This window comes from Mytilus californianus, unplaced genomic scaffold, assembly GCF_021869535.1.
Source record: "Mytilus californianus isolate M0D057914Y unplaced genomic scaffold, xbMytCali1.0.p SCAF_1, whole genome shotgun sequence".
NCBI classification, from domain to species: Eukaryota; Metazoa; Mollusca; class Bivalvia; order Mytilida; family Mytilidae; genus Mytilus; species Mytilus californianus.
In genome coordinates, this window is record NW_026262581.1 from 19,723,940 (window position 1) to 19,744,894 (window position 20,955).

General features: G+C 31.3%; 1 protein-coding gene across 3 annotated transcripts; it reads right to left on the reverse strand.

The window, feature by feature from the left end:
- Positions 1–2,749: 2,749 nt before the first annotated feature.
- Positions 2,750–20,875, reverse strand: LOC127714110 (baculoviral IAP repeat-containing protein 7-A-like). Of its 3 annotated transcripts, none has more exons than XM_052220269.1 (6): positions 20,773–20,875; positions 6,297–7,499; positions 5,612–5,787; positions 4,810–4,975; positions 3,665–3,856; positions 2,750–3,028 (listed from the first exon to the last, which is right to left on the reverse strand). In XM_052220269.1, the coding sequence occupies exons 2-6, from the start codon at positions 7,492–7,494 to the stop codon at positions 2,829–2,831; spliced, it is 1,932 nt and encodes a 643-aa protein (XP_052076229.1). In that variant the 5' UTR covers positions 7,495–7,499; positions 20,773–20,875; the 3' UTR covers positions 2,750–2,828. The 3 variants fall into 3 exon arrangements, with proteins under 3 accessions (XP_052076229.1, XP_052076085.1, XP_052076159.1); XM_052220125.1 differs by lacking the exon at positions 20,773–20,875 and adding an exon at positions 16,136–16,236; XM_052220199.1 differs by lacking the exon at positions 20,773–20,875 and adding an exon at positions 10,344–10,396.
- Positions 20,876–20,955: the final 80 nt, after the last annotated feature.

The window sequence follows — 20,955 nt, forward strand, 5'->3', positions numbered from 1 at the left end:
CTATGCTCGTGTCTGTAGTCACGTTTTGGATTTCAATGGGCGTAATCTATGTATTTACTAGTAAATTATTTCTTTATCACAAATTACTTAAAACCTTTACTAAATTCTTCCATAGATACAAATATTTTGTTTGCAAGATTGGCTGTACCTGTAGAAAACTTCTTTCAAACGGAATAGCACATTCTAAATTTTACGGTGATGTTGTTAGCCGAGCCCGGAAATTTAGATACGATCCGGGTAAACTTATCAATCCTTTAAATAAACTTCTTCTAAAAGGTTACCTATTCAACACTGTAATTAAATCTATGAATAATGTGTTTATTGATATAAATATTGATTTTGTTGTCAGTAAATTAAAACCATACTAAATATTACACATATGTACTTTCACGTTACTACAATCTGTCGATACCTATATTTTGGCATTGCACAAGGTCATGTTTTTCTCTGACTGTTAATAACGTCTTTACACTAAATCCATTGGATGTTGGATGTGTACTGATTTATAATTTAGTCTTAGATACATGATTTTTTTATTAGTTGTAATTGGCTTTGAACTAGCTGTCAGTAACTGCGAGTACTTTCAGATCTGTACTTATTGTCTTTTTTGTTGTTAGAGATGAGGGATAGATATACACCCTGCCACGTCCGGTCTGTGTTTTTGTTTGATGTTTTTTTTTATCGATCTGATGAGTAAGGCCTTTTTCAACTCATTTTTATAGTTTATTCTTATGTTGTGCTGTTACACCACTGTCCCAGATGATGAGATGGTTGAGCGCTCACAGACATAAACAACCCCGCCACATCCTATATGTGCCTGTCCCAAGTCAGGAGCCTGTAGTTTAGTGGTTGTCGTTGGTTCATGTCTGTCATATTTGTTTTTCGTAAATTGTTTTGTTTTAAATTAGGCCGTTAGTTTTCTCAATTGAACTGTTTCATGTTTTTTATGTTGATGCCTTTTATAGCCGTGTGGGTTTTTCTCATTGTTGAAGTAAAGGCAACAGTAGTATACCGCTGTTCGAAACTCATAAATCGATAGAGATAAAAGCAAATCCGGGTTACAAACTAAAACTGAGGGAAACGCATCAAATATAAGAGGAGAACAACGACACAACAAATCACAACATTAAAATGTAACTCACACAGAAACGAACTATAATATAACAATGGCTCAAATATAAGAGGAGAACAACGACACAACAAAAACACAACAAGAGAAGGCCGTACGTTTGCCTATATATGCTTACATCCACTTCATTTTAACTTTGGTGGATAGTTGTCTCATTAGCAATCATACCACATCTCCTTATTTTTTTGTGATAGAAGTACTAAGTTTGAAATTTTCTTTTCGGTTTACTATAACTTATTATAAGTAGCATTAATATAGTAATCAATGCAAACAGTGCTGTTAAATTATGTAGACAACAAGTTCCGTAATTCACATGAGAGAATTCTGCAAATTATCAATTTGTATTTTTAATGATATGTTTTACTAAATTTATGAATAAACACAGTTTGTTATTTCTTTTCGTGTCTATTGAGAAGTTAAAACACTCAATATTTCATTATGGTGGTTCATCTTGATGTATGATCTAGAAGATAGCAAAAACGGTATTCAGTAAATATAAAACCTTTCACATTATCTGAGATGATCAAGACATTTCAATCAATCATGTGAAGATAAAATACAAGCTAATATGACCTCAAAAGGTCAAAACTGTCTATGCCGTGGAGATTGGGAAAATGATGTCTTTTCTTTTTTAAACATTATTAATGTACTAAACATTATTAATTCGTAACACTGAGGATTTATTGAAGATGTACTACTCAACAAGAATATTGAAAATATCTTTTTATTAGTTAGAGAAGGCCTCCAAATAATATGTCGTTCCAAACATGCAAGAAATATCTGCCATTGGACGTAAGGAAAACAACAATCAATCAATCAAATAATATAATGAAGAGCTGCACTGTATAGTATTGTTAGTCAGATTTAATTTCTTAAAATAAAAAAAAAATGATTACATTATGTTAAATGTACTAAAATTTCGAATTTAGTACTATGAAAAACGAGAGAAAATCAAATGCCCATTAATAAAATCGATATAAGCACGGAATCAAAGAAATTACACAATTATGGAATAACCGTTTCACAGATGATATCGGATATGTTCCTTATGTCATAACTACAATACCCTTCCCTTTTCTCGAATGTGACTAACCGAATTAGACTATTTACCGGATTTATAATTACATAAGCAACACGACGAGTGCCACATGTGGAGCAGGATCTGCTTACCCTTCCGGAGCACCTGAGATCACCCCCAGTTTTTGGTGGGGTTCGTGTTGCTTAGTCTTTAGTTTTCTATGTTGTGTCATCTGTACTATTATTTATCTGTTTGTCTTTTTATTTTTGGCCATGGCGTTGTCAGTTTGTTTTCGATCTATGAGTTTGACTGTCCCTCTGGTATCTTTCGTCCCTTTTTTAAAGAAAATCGTTGAGATACTCTTATGAAATTAGCAATTACCGACATGCATCCGTTCAGTTGGCAATCTTCTAGACCAACATACGAATTCAGTTCACATGCCCTCTAAAACCTTTTACTGAGTTTCAGCATGTTTAATTTGCATTTATTTTATACATGACGATGTTTGGTCTGACATCAGTCTACTTTCAGATTTCTAACAATATGAAATTAAAAAGGGAAACAAAAATGAATATACCAATGCAGAAATAAAAACAACAAACTAAGTATATACTTTGATTTTTCTATATTATGAAGTACATATTAAATTTCATAAATAAAACTCCAATAATGTCACATTTGTTAGCTCAAAATAGCCTTTACGGTTCCTTTTATAAATGCTCTACAAATTGGACATCTTCTAAGCGCAGGCGCACAGTTTGTGCAGGCAGCTAGATGACCACATGGAAGAAAAACGATGGCTATTGGTTCGTCTAGACATATTTTACATGTCTGTTGATCTTTCAGGTTTTGATTTTCTTCTTCTAAGCTTCTTATTGACACTGAAATATAATTTAAAACAGATCATTTAATATTTCATCAAAGTCAATATTTCTTTAGTATATAAATGTGTGATGTCACTAGTTATGATATAAAAATCTATCCAACCCAATCTGAAAAAATGTTTCTAAATTTGGCTTCTGAAGGTAAACAAATTCAACTTTTGTCCGGTAAAAAAAGGAAATAATTTCGTTTCTTTTTTTTTCAATTGATTCGTCACCGTTGTTAGTGATTTTGTCAGTCCCTGAGCATATTAATTCATCGCATATGCATATGTCCAGAGCTACGGGTTTTGCATGATTTGAATAAACCATCGGATCAGTAATATTCAGTTTCAAAATAAGAAAATTGTTGCAATTTCTATTGAAACTTACGTGTTAAATCCATCAGAAAGAGTTTACATCAGGTTCTTTTGGCTTTGCTGTTTAAAACCGTACTATTGAATATTATTCCTATACCTGTTTGTATCGAGCGTAACTTATTACGGATACGTCTGACATCAGAAGCACTTTTATCGGCATCCTACGTTCATTTATTAATGGTCTCATTTGTGTTCTGGTGAAATTAAAACGCGAATAAAATACTTAATATCTCCGACGGAAATAAGGTATCTTTTAATTTAATAATTGTATATTTACGTTCAAGATCAGGATTACATGTCGTTTCCTTGGTAGATTTATTGTTATTGGTCTCTTTAAAGTTGTCTTCTTTTGCCTCTTGCGTATCATTGACAGGTTGTTGTCCAGTTACTATTGAATTTGTTGACTCGTTATTTCTGTTATTTTCTTCAAGTTGGAATATGACTTCAAGCAGAAGTGTTCCAGTAACCTCTGAAAAATAACGGCGTTTTGCATTTGCGCCGATTTTTTCTTTCACTTGCGCAGATTATTTCTTTTATTTGCGCTGATTGTTTTACAGGTAAATTACAGGTGAAAACTATTTTTATTTATCATTATAAACCTCTTCCGCTAGCCAGTTATATATATGTTATGAATTATCAATTTAAACATGCATATAACTGTTGCCCCCTGCTCACAATGGGGAGGTGGAAGTATGCTTTCGAGCAAAACAAGTCAATTTTAAAGTTTAAAGCACTCTGTTTACATCTACTTAAATACTGAGTAAAGAAATAAAATATCAAATGATATAAAAATCTTTTTACAGCCTTTTAAATATCAAAGGACAATAGAACCTCTTTACGCCATGAAAAAAAAACACTAAAATGCAAAAAGGAGCAAATGGAACTTGAAATAATTGAATCAGCGCAAATGAAAGTTAGATTGAAAATTTATAAAATCGGCGCAAATGTCATACGCCCAAATATAAATCGGGCTTAAAGCCTTTGTAAAATTTTTAGTCAAAGGGTTTCAGGCAAAATATATTGGATCATAACAAATTAAAAGTAGTTTACTTTATAACACATCAAAGAAGATGTGAAATTCTTGACTAAACGTTCTAAATAAAGATTTTATTTTTAAGTGAAATAAAAGTCAATGCTTATGTGTACTCCTTAAAATTACGAACAAGATAGTTTTATTCTTAAATGAAATATATTTTAACGCTTAAATATGAAATTACGAGTTAAATAAAACTTTTGGATTATTTTGATTGAAATGTTCATACGGATTGTCTCATAGATGAAAACAATACATGTGTTCGTCCGCAGCGCTTGTCTTTGATTAACCTTTACCAGGAATCATAATTTATTTTTCTTTAATTTATAGTCATAATTTGACAAGAAAGACACGTAAGAAAACTTTGAATTGACAGTACTGTTATATACCTGTCGATCCTGATTTCTGTAGCGATTCATAAGCTTTCTTTACCATGCGTTCATCATATCCAAAATCTGCAACCGCCATTACAGCAGGATGATTACTGTATTCAGCAGGCTTCGTCACCGGAATTCTTGTTTCTCCTTCCGAATTTGGATACAAATTGTTTTCATTCTATAAGATATAGTCTATTTTATTAGAAAATTGTTCGTATCTGCACTAGATTTGAACGCAAAATACATACGTTTTCGATATTATAAAGCTGATATATGACAAAATTTAAGATACATGTAACAGGAATTTTGAAATATCAGGAGTTTGATAGAACAATAAATTCGAGATAAAGAGTTAAGGATGACGAGAGTCAACTGGTAGATGCAAACATAGAAACTTACGTTCTAAATTAATGTCAATAATATAATAGTGCATATTATTATGTTAACTAAAAGTTCAATCCGAGAAATAATGATTGGTTTTCTATATGCCAATGAGAGCCGCACATGACCTTGATTAGTTCACTGATGAAGTATTGCATGGTTGTCATATTTCAATTCATTAAATGAATATGGAGATATTGCACTTGATAAATCGAATGTATACGTTAACCTTTTGCAAATTTAAATGTGAACAGAAATTAAAAAAATCAATTTAAAAATTATATATGTGCATCACCAAGCTAATGCGGAATATATGTTGGAAAATTCCTACATATGACCTGAATTCAAATACCTACATATGACCTGAGTTTATTTGTAATTGTTATGCAAATTTTTGTTTCAGCTTTTAAATGCAACGAAATAAGTAGTATACCCCATTTGGTAAAATTCTATTCATTTGAACATCGTCTATAAATTGATCTCCTTTACACTGCCGTAAAAAAGTACACTTCTGGTACCAGCGGGCATGTTCTATCCATGGCTGATCACCTGGTTCCCAGCTTCTTAAACCACCACCACAGAAAAAGCATCGGCAATGGTCGTCTGTTCCTGGAGTGTATAAAACAAAACTTTTAGTCATTCAATTTCTAGATCTTAGATCAGTTTTTCTCCTAGGATGGTAGGCAATTCAATAAAACATATTTTTTTCTGAAAGATGTGTGTCAGTAATGACGTCCATTATACTGAATTCATCTTAATATTCAAAACAAAAAAACAAAAAGAGAAGGAGATTTGACTCTTTTTCTGTAACTTGAAAGAGAAAAAAAAATATAGCTTTTTGAAATTACAACATTTTGATATTTTAGAATATCTGGTATAGTAATGTTCCGCTACACATGCATCTCATGATTACAGATGAAATATTTGCTTTCACTACATTTGGTGTGATGTGGAAAAGAATGGATTAATAACAAGAGACATGTGTCGTTTGTCTACAATGTATGATGTCAGCAGTTTGAGATTTAAAAAAAAGGACAGAATTACCAGACAACATTTCATAAAAATTGTTTATATTTCATTTTTTTTAATGTTGTCAACAAACAGATACAAAATTTTACCTGTGAAAAAGAACCCTGCTACAATCATTTCTTCTGGAGACTGTGTCAAATGTTGTGGCCAATGACTAAATGAATCAAGTCTTACTGATCTAATGGCGTATTTTGGATACTTTGGTTTATCAAGACATACTCCTAACGCTGATTCTCTTAGATTGTTTTGCGACGTAGATCTAGCATATGCATCTTGTATAATGCTTCCTGTAGCATTAAGTATTGCATGTTGAGTGTGCGCATTGAATTCAGGAATTCTGATTAAATTTTGTGTGTCATTTGTTGAATAACTGGTGGCGACAGGAGTAACTTCCGTTCTCATGTTGTTTACGTTGCCAGAGCTTATTTGATTTGAACACGTGGAATTATACTCTCTGCTCTCATGTTTTTCATCCTTTGATTTAGAAGATGTATGATAACTTCTATCATTTGAAATAAATTCTTTGTTATCTGATTCAATCTCATTACGCCCACAAGCACCTGACATATGAGTAGTTTCATCTCGTACTGGTTTTATATTTAATAAATAGGAGCAATTTGGAGATATTTGTTTGTGAATCTCAAACGGTGAATCGTAACGTTTCCAGTTTTTGTGTGTTACTCCGCAGCTGTGACAAATAACTTCATCATCATACCCTGCATAAAAGAATCCAGCTTCCGCTAACCTAGTGGCATATATTCCCGGTATATCAGGAAATGTTGAAAATGTTGAGAATCGTGCACCTTCAAATTGCATACTCTGTGATTTCTTCTCGTCTTTTAAGAATGTTCGGAAATCTTGAGGCAGGAACGGCATAGTTTGAATAATAGACTTTGGTATGTTTCGAATGGGCATAATAATGATATCAAGCAGCGATTTATGTCCAAAATAACTTTCTTTTATTTTTAGAGATCTCTTCCATTTTACTTTAACTTTCACCGTGCTACCACATTTTCTAATCATGGTTTTATAAATCAAAGAATGAGATACATATTTTACAAATAGAATAATTAACAATGCCAATGTATATATAACCATCAGACTATTCTTGGATTTTTCGTATGAATGCATTGAAGTATCATGATCTGTATTAGATAAAGCACATGCGATTGGTTGATCGTCAGAGCTAGATGAGCAGTATGATTCATAATCAGTATGTACGTCATACTTTGGAACTCCGTAGTCGCTGGGTTTTGGTGTCTCGTCGTCTGGCAATGGGATAGTCATTGCAACTGCAAAACAAAAACTCAATGAAATATATATATTCAATGTATTCAGTGTGCAAATGTTTGCAGTGATGTGTCAGATTTCAATGAACAAAATAGTTTTGCTACTGAAAAGTTATGTTATTTATATAAGTGACAGTTTAGGAATTACCTTCCAAATCTGCGTGTATGCATGTTTCAACAGAATTATTGCTAAATGTTCTGAACAATTTAGTGTTGTTCAATTATCATCTGTTTATTTTGGGTCTGATATCAATTTTTCTATTTATAGTTTAAACAAGACTGTCATGTCTTTTGTTGGGTTTTTTTTCTGCAATGAGATAATATAAAAATTTCCATTAGGCATTGCACAATATTGTGTAATCCTTAACTATTTATTACGTTTCTGTGTGTAATCTAAACCAAATTATAGTCGCCGATATACAGTGTATGACGGCATGATTATATATCAGCATGTGATGTACTTTGAGTCTGATTCTAATATGACGTCCTTATTACGCTTTGTAAACAAAGCCGTGTTCTAATTAGCACAACACATGTTTAACACATGCGCACAAACTGACTGTATACATTCTCGCTATTTTCGTTTTTATTCTAATAAAATATATATATTTCAGTAGCTTACAAAAAATTTTATTATATATTGTTATCAAAACATCATGTATTTAACCTGCTATAAGTTTTCAAACTTATCAAATATGAAAATGTAATGTACATAATTCATGGGGAGGAAACGGGAATACCCAAACATTCCTAAGGTAGTTTCGAACGCTTCGACCTATAGAAATACCATATTTGTCCTATTAGAAGGAATATTTCTTTATTTTAGTGATTCATTAATACGGTACTATCAATTATTGTTTTGCTTGAAGCGTTTTTGTTATCTTTTTTACTGCTTTTATTTAGTTTTCTGTAATTTATTTTTTTATTATTGAACGTTCTTATGTGTATCTTTTGTGATCCAACTGATCGACATTTAAAGAGGAGGTGGAAATATAATATATCTATTTTGATCCGACAACATGATAAGGTGTCTATCACAACTCATCAATGGTTCTAGTTAATGATAACGTAATGTTTTATGAATTTCTAATGTCTTATCTAAATCTATCTAAAACCTTTTTAGACTCGTAGCGGTGTGGAGACTGACATCTTGAAAAGACGCTTGTTTCGTTTAACCTTAAGATATATTTTTTTTTTTCAATTGGTTCTGTCTTATTTCCTTATACTTTTATTGATACTAAACAGTGATTATGTTAACAAATTTAATAAAAGAACATAGTTCAAATGTCCCCCACGTTGCACATATTTTATCTACCCAAGGGACAAGCTTTAAAGGGCAAAACCTAAATAAAACACTTGTTTTTCTTTAAAACAATTTATAAATATCTTAGAGAAATGAAGGCTACAGAGCAAGTGCAATGCAATTTCCAATATTTCCAAGGGGCATAACTCTTTTGAAGATAATTGATCGGCACTAATTTTTGAACTCGTCAAAAACATTGATGATATAATATAAACAAGAAGATGTGATATGATGCCAATGAGACAACTCTCCATCCAAGTCACAATGTATAAAAAGTTAAATAAACCTATAATATAAATTTCATAAAAATCTGGCAAGAATTGTACACATTAGAGCGCTCATCAGGTAATTTTTCATACAATTAATATTTCCAAAGGGCATAACTCTTTTAAAAATAATTGATCAGGACTGATTTTCGAACTCGCCTAAGACAATGCTGATATAAACCTATGATATAAAAATCTGTTAAGAATTGTAAACATGAAAGCGCTAACGAATTGAATTTTTTCATATAATTAATGTTTCTAAGGGGCAAAACTCTTTAAATATAATTTGTCGACACTGTATTTCGAACTCGTCAAAGTCGTTGCTAAAATAAACCTCATATAAGTTTCAAAAAAATCAGACTAGAATTGTACACATGAGAGCGCTAACGATGCAATTTCCATATAATTAATGTTTCCAATGACCATAACTATTTTAAAAATAATTCATCGGCCCTGATACACGTGAGAGCGCTTACAAGACCGGACGGACGGACGGACGCTCGATATTTCTATGTCCCCCACAACGTGTTCGCGGGGGACAAAATAATTCCTGTGTCTATCAAAATTGTTCCTAGCAGCTTAAATTCGTTAGGGGACGACCATTTGCTTTTCTGGTATATTCAAAATCAAAACCCTGGCCTTGTAAGAGGTGAAAATAAATAATCTTGCGTAAGACAGCATGACAGTGAATATCCTTTAACTCAAAATACAGGAAACAATTCTGTACAAACATGAAAAAAATTCGAAACGAAGATGTAATAAGCAACAGATGAAAATTAATAGTAAATCAGCAAATAAATGAATCCTGCCCCCCCCCCCTTTTTTCCCCTAAATATAAAATAGTCGCTATTAGGAAAGTGATTAAAATAAGGAGATCATAGAAATAAGGCATAAAATCAAGCCAATTATAAAAAAACTGTATATTTGTAAGGGTGGACCCATTTTATCTCGGAAATAGTAAATGATGACATAAACAAAAAAAAAACTGATGGGAATTCTTAAAAAGAGGCAAATGATTTATACGCTCAAAATCAATCATGATAAGTACCTTCATTTGTGTCAAGGAACCTTATTTTAAAAGTTCATACAGATTGATCAACGCATTAATGGTAACTAAAATATTATGAACTAACAATTAAGGTTTTCTATCGACATTGAAAAGGGTTTATGGATATACATCTGAGTGTAACTTTGTCATATCTGTAAAATTTAGATATAAACACATAAAAAAATCTCATAACTTCATATTTTTGTGTACGTTATTTTCTTATAAATTACCTTTTTTCCAACTCTTGCTGATTCCCGCAATAATTTAGAGAATTGCATAATACTGTATACATTTATTTTTATATAAGTCGGAAATAGATAATGTCTATTTTTAACATAGCATTTAAAGAGAGATAACTGAATTTAAGTTAATACACACATATAATTGCCGTTGTGTGTGTGTGTGTAAACTATATATATAACCATAAATGTATTTATGCTTATATTTATACTTGTATTTGTATTTTTGCTTCTGCAATAACCTTCATTAGATACGCTGCAAACCTAAAGTATAGGAAATCAATGAAATAATGCATTTTAGAGTATAAAAACCATAAAAGCATGAATAGATCTGTTTCTGGTCAGCTCTTTTTGAGGGAGTAGGAGTCATTTAAAACAAACTATATACTAAAGAATTAAAATCTAATTGAGAAATTGTACATTATTTAAATAATCTATATATAATAACAGTTATGACGTAGGGAAGCGTCATGATAAATCTTCTATTTAAAATTATAAACATTCATCATAACAGGTACAATACAAAAAAAATCACGTCAACTATTAGTTATACTATTCTTATTCGTTTAACTTATCGCTGATTATGACATATTACCGGATTTTTAATCAGTCATTATCAATCTTGAAATTCAACTTTTTTTAAAAAACTCCAAATTTCAATCCTTTCAAACTCAAATTTTGAATTTAAAGTGAAAAAATGACTTGTAATGATTTGAAACATCTATCTTTAAGGTTGCAGTCTTGTAATTAACTGTTCGATAGGCTAACGTGCAAAGCAAGCTGATCTTTAAACAAAATTGAATAAAACGCGACAAAAAAGAACATGTACATCGTGTGTAGCAATGTGATTTTATGGGGATGTATCAAATAATTAAAAAGTTTAAAAAAGGATTAAAAAATTGTGAAACTTTGAAGTCAAAATTAGTTTTTTTCTACTTTTGTTTTCCTGTTTTAACTAGTCTGCACCACTTCCACTAAACATGATATCTCCTTCCATTTTCCTGTTTTGATGTCAAAAAAAAAGATGCAACGTTATTTTTACATAAAGTTATATATTCCAATTCAGCATAAACTTTTAGTCAAACAGAAAACATTGAGTCTACATTTTTTTTTTAAATTAACTATTTCATTTTTCTTCTTGTTTTGACACTCACCGAAAACTAAAGTTGTAATACAAGACTGGTACTTAAAGAACTGCAACTTAGAGGAGTTTGAAATTCCACTTTTCCAGGTGTTCAACAACGTGTTCCCTTCGTAGTTTTGTGTAAATCGACACATTCGCGCAAAATGTTTTATCTGTGCTAATACGAATTTCTTATGCATAAGCGCACCTTATAATGCAATCAATATATTACTTTGAGAAAGCGATTTGAAGTAATATTTGTATTGAAGCTCTTAGAACACTCTTAACTTTAGACTCAAAATGGATTTTTTTTTGTGTGAGAATAACAATGCTGATTTCTATAAAGTCATGTTCAAAACCGGAATGCAGATATCATTGATATGTCAAAATTTTATTTACAGTATGAACCATGACTGAGATGTTACATTTGCATAAAATCTATCTTTTCCATATTGATATTTTACACAAGTCGCTATCATGACCATGGAGATCACATACTATCGTGATGTTCTTTACTGTTTATGACGTTTCTTAATAAATCTACAGGAAAATACAACGAGTTTGAAAGGACTTTAAAAGGCATGCTATCAATATTAGCAGATTTTTGACATCTGTAAAGTCGATTTATTTTAATTTTATTACTTTACATAGAGAAATGAATATCTGTAGGCGGAATACAAATCAAATGCTGCTGCTTCCATTGATTTTTATCTTAAGCTATCTAAAGAGTTAAATTTTTTTTGTTGGATACGTTTGAACTGTTAACTAACAAGCTTGTAACTTATCTTTGTCGTTAACTTTAGTCTTTGGTGTTCGTTTTTTCATTAGGAACTATACCAAATCTACTTATTTTATTGTTAAAACATAACCCATTTCAAATTTCTCAAGCATAATCAAATATGTAACTGTGAGAAAGATTTTTTAGAATGCTGTGTGTGTTTTTAAAACACTCCTAATTTCAGTATGAATTAAAGAAGAAGTTGGATATTTTCAATGAGATAGAAATACAGCATCACAACGACACAAAAAAGACATCTAGAGGTCATCCTACTGTCTTGAGCAAGAGACGCGTTTTTATAAAATTCTGTTGTTCTCAATTGAACCGAGTCTGCAGTTGTCAACACATTTAACAAAGACTGTCTGAGATCTGTCATTAACACATGATTAATACTTAATCATTTATCATTTAGTATATGACAAACGCCATTAAGTCAAATGAACATGTTTCGGGTCGAACTAGATTCATAAGATATTTTTATATAAAACACTAAAGTTAACAGGCCTGTATCGCTTGCTTTTTTACCCTACAGATACGATTACACACCGCTTTATATTTGTTATGAAGTCAGTGTGTACCGGACTTTCATTTTATTTTCTACAAATTAAAATTTCTTGAATTGACTGGAGTTTTGTTTCAGATTTTTCGACTAAATGGACAAGTGTAGTAGTTTAATTTACTTTTTTTCAGGTTTTGTATCTTCAAATTATATATTCTTTTGTAAATAATAATTTCTAAAATGTTTTTTTTTTTTTTTTATCAAATATAAGCATAAATCATCATATTTTTATCATACAGTATTCGATCATTTATAATCGTTTTAATTTACATTACGGAAAACATTGTATAGTTCAATGTATATTACCGTTTCCTTTAAATTGCATGAGGAGTCCGAGTAAACATGATGTATCGTCGCACTCACGGACAGTCCATGATCTATCAATGTTATCAAAGGGATATCTCGTAAAATTTCATTCCCCCAAACTTAACTGCTTCAAGCTAGGTCTTGAAAATTGTATATGTTAAGATGGAGTATTTTTCGAATAGTGTATATGGCGTATAAAAATGTTTAGTCAAAATACGAAATAAACAGTACAAATATGAGAAAATCAATTATGTAATTTTATTTACGATTATTTATTATGTTGATGTTATTTCGAGATATCATTTACAAAAGGTACATAAATAAACATACTTTTTGTGTATTTAAATTCTCTACATAAATGTACACTGATGATCGCGTTTCCCTATACTGCTTTAGACGTTCCAGTATGAAATCTACAAAGAAGTGCTGTGGCCGATGTTAGAGTGAATTTTTAGGCATGATTGTTAGCAGGTTAAATAAATTGAACTTGCTTACAGTGGCTGCTGACAGTCTTTGACACATGTTTTACTTTATGATTTATTTAAACATAAATATTTATTATAGCTGTGCTTTCGTCATTAGTAATATTATTGCGAAACGTGGTATCTCTTAACTTATCGAGATTTTTTTAAAAAGAGGATATAATTAACCTACATGTACTACCTGTTTATGTGACCTGCTCTAATTCCAGAACGTTAGAAGTAAGGAATTTATAAATTTGTCCTGTTCAGAAATTTGTAAAGTGTATTCACTTGCCTACAACCTTGACGTTTGAAAGCTTAGCATACGGAATAGATACTTTTATTTTAGAGAAGGCTGTTTGTTGACATTATAATTAACATGGTGTTTTTATAAAATTGTTGGTTTGCTGTCTCATTGACTTATACCAAATATTCTTTTTGTACCACGTTTGTTACTAGATAAAAAGAATTCTCATCATGCACCACTGTGCTTATCCGAAAGGAGTTGACCTGATGCATCATACAATACCAGAATTTGTATATCTCATTATCTAATAAATCATATTCAAAGGCATTTCAAAACAATATCGAATGGCCTAAACAATTTTTAAACATGCAGTTTGAATTGGCTGCTTCAAACTCAGCAACTGTTGAAATATTCATAAACATTGCTACAAAAAGATAGATGTTAGTAAACAGCAGATTACTGGCTGGTATTTTTCACACCAGATTGAAGACATTTATTCAAATGCAACTTTTAAAAAGTTTGTTGGCCTACTAGTATTATGAAACGGAAAGGGGTTCCTCTTAGATGAGCACAAAAACAATACAGTTTAAGGATGAAGCTTGTTCAGTTGGCAGTTTAAAATCTCTTCTTTTTTCTTTTCTTTTATTCCGTTGTTGACTCTGATTTCAAGTTCTTGACTCGTTCAACAGAAATGTACGCATAAACTTTCATATAGAGGGCCGTATATATACAATTCATGTACATTGTAGGGAAATATAAAAGTCATTTGTACAAACTTAAGAAACAGAAGAAAAGCGAAACTCGCCGAGCTTTCCTGCTATTTCGTGGCGAGTACATACATAATTTATATTTTCCGACAAATACGTGTATTGTGTTTATTCTGAAATTTAATTTTGTCTCTTTAACGACACGTTTTTTCATCTAATAGAAATCGACACTTTTGAAACCAAACTCCGTACAGTGATCGATTCCGTTCCGGAACTATTTTCCTTTACTCCATTAGTGTAGAGTAGTATGCGGATCAGAGCTAGAACTGCCGGGGAGTTTGTTTTGAAACACGGACTGCAAAAATTCCAAAACTTGATGAAAGCAGTAAGTTTAATATTACCATTCGCTCAACATAGGTGTACGATACCAAAAGACTTTATTATTTGTATATTACACAAATGAAGGGAAATAAGTTTGTACACCAGGGTCCTGTTATTTGTATAATCCTAAACAGAATAAAAACCCGTTATATATTTTCAAGGAAAGTAACAAAATTTGGTCAACATTGCTATAACTCAATAAGTTAACACACTACACTATAGATATAAGAACAATGGGAGTAGAACGATTGTTGTGTCGTTGCCAAAGTTGAGATATCCGAAGTTTAACATCAATGCAATCATCAGTGTCAAAAACATTTGATTTAATCGTACGTCATTTACGTAAGTTTCTTATTCTGATCAATATTTCAAATTAATTGAATAAATAATATTTTCTTTTCATATTTGTCAAGTTCAAATAATGTATAATTAATTAACAGCATGCGTCTTTCTCCTGTTATTTAAAAATAAATGGAATAACTAGTGCACTACATGTTTCCTCGGAGTTTTAATACGTAAAATGTAAAGTTTCGATTTGAGATACTTTAACTTTTTACTTTTTAGGTCGAAAGTTCAAGATTTAAAAAAGTCGAAAGTTTTATAAGAAGTTCGAAACTGCAAAGTTGGGATTTCCATTTTTTTTTTTTTTAGTTATTGATATTCTAATTTAAAAGTTCAAGAGTTTAATCGTCAGAACTTTCTCAACGTAAAAATATTAAGATTTTAAAAAGAAATTTCTAACTCAAATCTTACTAGATTATAATGTTAAATGGATTATAGATTTAAGTAGAAATTTGAAATTTAAAGTTAAAAATCCTATACTTCTGTTTCTACTATAAATGCAAAACTCCAATGAATTTCAAATGTAACAAAGTGTGCAAAAAGACAACTATTCTGAAAGGTATTATCATACTGTGTTCGTATATCTTAAAATAATGAAGTCCCAACATCTAACTTTTTACAGATTTGCTTTTTAACTTGTCGGTTTTATTTAAAATAGTTGTCTTTTTTGTCTTTTGTCAAGTCAAAAACAGAAACCAGAACGTGTACACGTATCAGTACTTCCTGTATCTCATTTGATGTTCGTTTCAAATATATTAAACATAATAACAGTACTATTCTTTTCAGAGTTTACACTTAAATATTCATTAGGAAGCAGTATGGATCATACTGTAATTAAATTGTAACCGTTTTAATGTTTAAGAAAAAAGAATTGTTTACCTTTCCAAATTCAATTGTTTACACTACTACAGGATATACAGTTGGAAAATTCCCGTTGCCAATTCCTTAACGACTTTTAAAATTAACTTACAAATAATAACACAAAAACTAATTAAATTTACTTTAAAATAAGTAAACTATGATTTAATTTATATTTCCGGATATCCTTGACAATAAATAAATCAAAAAAATAAATGAATGAAATGACAGCACGTAAACAGGATACAGTTACATGTAGTTATAAAATTAATATTCATATATAACATGTATAAACGTATGTTAACATCTTCTTTTACAATTGGAAATACGTTATCAGGATTGTTTTCTTGCAATACTGGAGAAAGACAGGGATAAAGTTTATCTCATTTACTTTTTGCGGTATCTCTCGCAGACTTGGAAGAGTTTTTAAATAGAAATAATGTTGCGGATCTCGACGTGACATCAGAAAAAAAAACCATCAGCATATTAGAAAATGCGTACAGCTTTTTATACCGGCAGTATGATCTTGGCTATGTCAGAAACAGAATTCGAATGTCTTTAACTGTTTTGGAAAATTACAGTAATCATACAGTATCAAATATTTGTCTGGTGTCTTAAAAAACTAAATATTTAAATATATACTAGTAAGGTTTCAGAGAATAGATATAAGAAGATGTGGTATGAGTGCCAATGAGACAGCTCTCCATCCAAGTCAAAATTTATAAAAGTAAACCATTATAGGTCAAAGTACGGTCTTCAACACGGAGCCTTGGCTCACACCGAACAGCAAGCTATAAAGGGCCCTAAAAATTACTATTGTAAAACCATTCAAACGGGAAAACCAACGGTCTAATCTATATAAAAAACGAGAAACGAGAAACACTTATGAACCACATCAACAAACGACAACTACTGAACATCAGATTCCTGACTTAGGACAGGTGCAAACAATTGCAGCGGGTTTAAACGTTTTAGTGGAACCAAACCTTCACCCTTATCTGAAACAATAGTGTAACATCACAATGCATGGATTCAATACCCACCTAGGAGAGAATAAAAAGAGGTAGGGTTAATTGCAATGTTCACTGTGTGTGTTTCATTGACAGGATCAAGAGCTTAAAGTTGTCAAATCATGATACTGCAATTTTGATATCAAAGAGTCTAATATGTCTTTTACCATCCCTTCGAAAATTTTACGGGCGCATTCACGAGGTAGTTGACCGTTATGAAATATCTGTTTCACAGATGACGACGGATATGTTCCAATTGTCGTTACCACAATTCTGTCTTCTTTTCCTCGAATGTGACCCACAAAAAATGACTTATCACAGATTGTGTACTAACAAGAGCAACACGACGGGTGCCTCATGTTGAGCAGGATCTGCCTACTCTTCCGTAGCACCTGATATCACCCCCGGTTTTTGGTGGGGTTCGTGTTGATAAGTCTTCGGTTGTCTATGTTGTGTTTTGTATACTGTTGTTTATCTTTTGGGCTTTTTCGGGGTTTTTTTTTGCCATGGCGTTGTCAGTTTATTTTCGACTGATGAGCTTGAATGTCCCTTTGGTATATTTCGCCTCTTTTTTACTCAAAACATGTTTTGATAGTTTTACATATTTCAATAAAAATTCAAATGTCAGAACTCCACTTTTCAGTTGAAGGAATTTTGACGAAAAATTAAAAATTGTACACGATTTTCGTACAACTTTTGCGTCAATGGGCGTCTTAACTCAAAATAAAATCATTTGTATCCGAAAGACGCCTTTTGTCTTTACTTCCAAAAACATATTGGTTTTAGTTAAGGGCATATGATATGATACAGAAGAAATCGTACACTTTATTTTTGTTTACTTTAAAAAATAATGTTGATAAGAATCAATTAAAATTTACCCTTTCGGGCCTTATACATAAAACTCCGCATTCTTTCTAAAAAAAAGTACGGGCTTCTGAAACAGCGGGACTATCAATTAGGCAAGATTTTTCGACAAAGATGGATACACATTTACATTGTTGTCGGATAACGTTACAGACGAAAAAAATGGTGAAGGAATTATATGTTCTGGATATGCTGTGCGACGAAAAAACAGACGTAAGACTGTAACGCTACGATATCAAAATTATTATTTTATCAACATGTTTGAAATGGGTTTTTTTAAATATTGATTTATAATTCTGAGGAAATTAATTTCACCAGAATCTTTTGTTACATTTTGAGTGAATCATACCATGTTTTAATTTGTATCAAAAGCTAATCTGTACATTAATTAAAAGGGTTTTCAAAATTCCACGATTAAAATAAGAAGATAGACCTTAAAATTTAAGTTAAATTTAAAGTTATCACTATCTAATTTTAATGGTCCAACATTATGGTAATTACTTAAGCAACCTCATTAAAATCGAGATATTAGTAGGTATTATTTCTTAAGCCTATCTGTACAACAGAGCCTATAGGAATACAATCCAAGTATGCATATCAGTAACAGAAAATCAAGGCTATCAAACTATCCCAACTTATATTTTCAAGTATAATATGTATATAAATAAGACCTATACCACATTTATAGTGTTTCGACTAAATGAAAAAAAGTTTTATTTGATATCTATATTTTTTTTTATTTTATTCATTTTGGTTTTTTTTTTTGTTGTTTATTTTGTTGTTTTTTTTGTTGTTTTTTTTTGGTTCTGGGATTGAACGTTTGTGCATTTAAAAAACATAGGACAAAGGAGTTGGCGTAAGTGGGTTCGATTCGCACCCTAGGCATTCATCTATATTGCCTGCTGCAAAGCGGGAAGTTAAGCTTAGTGGCTCTGCGATGACTCTGTTGTTCCTATGTCTAAATAATTCAGCCGGCCGCGGCCAAGATTTGTATTCTTTCTCTTTTTTTTTCTTTTTCTTTTCGAAGTGCAGATATAACAAAACCATGGTGTAAATGATAGCTATGGTATAATAATCGGTTACAGAGATTTATACTCGGGTTGCATTCCCATAAGCTCCGTTGTACAGCTATATATAAACTGGGAAATAATTGACGCTCAAATATTTGACTTAACATTTTCGACTTTAGTGCTGCATTTTCATGGACATGATATTTTTTATATTGTACTGTCTTGATAATATTACATGTATCATGCTTCTATGCTATGAATAAATTTCTGTCGCTGAAATGGACATCACTAATTTCACGTTTTGCTAAAATGGGCTATACTTTGGAGCTAAAACGTTATTTTTTTGCTAAAATGTCCTATGAATATGCTAACATATCCTCCGCCGGTTTATATATTCCAACTCTTTCGCTATGCTTGTGTCTATAGTGACGTTTTGGACTTTCATGAACGTAATTTATATTTTAGCCATAAATTCACCCCCAGGCTGATAACTCATATCAGCTATCTGTGAAGTCACGTGATCGGGCTGAAATAAGCCTGGGTGCATTCGCACATCGATAGTATTACGATAAAAAGATTAATACATGTCCTGTTCAATATCGGCCAGTGTATCATCCCTCGACCGATATCAGTCCTCGACTAACATCTAGGGATGATACTCGGGTCAATATGGACAACCTCGTGTATTAATCTGTATGTGTTACAGGTATATTATTGAGTCAAGGATTTCGTTACCACAAATTACTTAAAACCTTTACCAGCTTCTTTCATAGATACATGTACAAAGAATTGGTTTGGAAGTTTTAGATGTATCTGTAGAAAACGTGTTACAAACTGGATAGCACATCATATTTTTTTACGGTGATGCTGTTTATCGAGTCCGTAAAAGAGTAAAAGATACGATCCGGGTAAACTTATCGATTCTTTAAAATTCTAAAAAGATACTAATTTAAGACCATAATATAATAATTGAATATTGTTTTTATCGGTACATGTATAAATATTGATTTTGCTATCAACAAATTAAAACCCAACGAAATATTATTGATATACACATATGGACATTCACTGTCCTACATTCTGTCGATACCTATATTTTGGCATTGCATAAGGTCACCCTTTTCTCTGACTGTTTCAATCTTATTAAAATATGATCAAATATAGATCTCTGATTTCGTTATCCTTATATATACGAGCACGCTGGTTGAGATAGATCTGAATTTAAATCAGATTGTGACTGTTTATGACGTCTTTACACTAAATCGCGCAATTAAAAACATTCTTACTCCATTGATCCTCTGTTCTTCTCTTGGATGACACGTTTACATTTTTTTTTATGATTTCTGGAATTAAAGTTTCAGATTTTGAATGAGAATTTACAAATTCTTCAAAATGTATCTAGATGATTTTCAATTTAACATGTTTAAAGGTTTAGCCTGTTTCACAATTTAAAATTAAAATCTAGAGGAAAAGATATCAGATCGACAAACTAAAAACAACCAAATAAGATGCAAAAAGAACATACAAATGTCAGAACACAACAACAAACAACACAATTGAGAATTACTGGCTAGTCAAAGCGAATTCACATAAAATCCATGTTCGTTACGCATAATAAGAATAATTTACTATTCCATGCTTCATTACTACGTCATACAAAGTAAAGAAACTGACATGTGAAACTAATTGTCTATGCCTTTACTTTATTTCGGTTCTGCAATTTAGACAAAACTATCGAAAGTATGAATAAAATGCTAAAACAATAATTACCTACCTTATCATTTTTCAAAAATCATCAATTTCATAGAAATGTACTAGTTGAATTAAAATTAATGTATTCTTACGATGAATCGTCATTCATATACTGGGACTTTTTTTATTTTTCTAAGAAATAGATTGATGTACCGATAATAATTTATCTTCATGTCAATATATACATGTGTACACGCTGTCAGTC

What these genes read in the sequence shown, in the direction of transcription:
- LOC127714110 (XM_052220269.1), bottom strand. Translation starts at nt 7,494, where the DNA reads ATGACTATCCCATTGCCAGACGACGAGACACCAAAACCCAGCGACTAC. An exon ending in ATAGAATTTTACCAAATGGG is followed by an intron (nt 4,976 to 5,611) that starts GTATACTACTTA and finishes TATATCTTATAG; the next exon opens with AATGAAAACAATTTGTATCC. An exon ending in ATGTAATCCTGATCTTGAAC is followed by an intron (nt 3,029 to 3,664) that starts GTAAATATACAA and finishes ATTATATTTCAG; the next exon opens with TGTCAATAAGAAGCTTAGAA.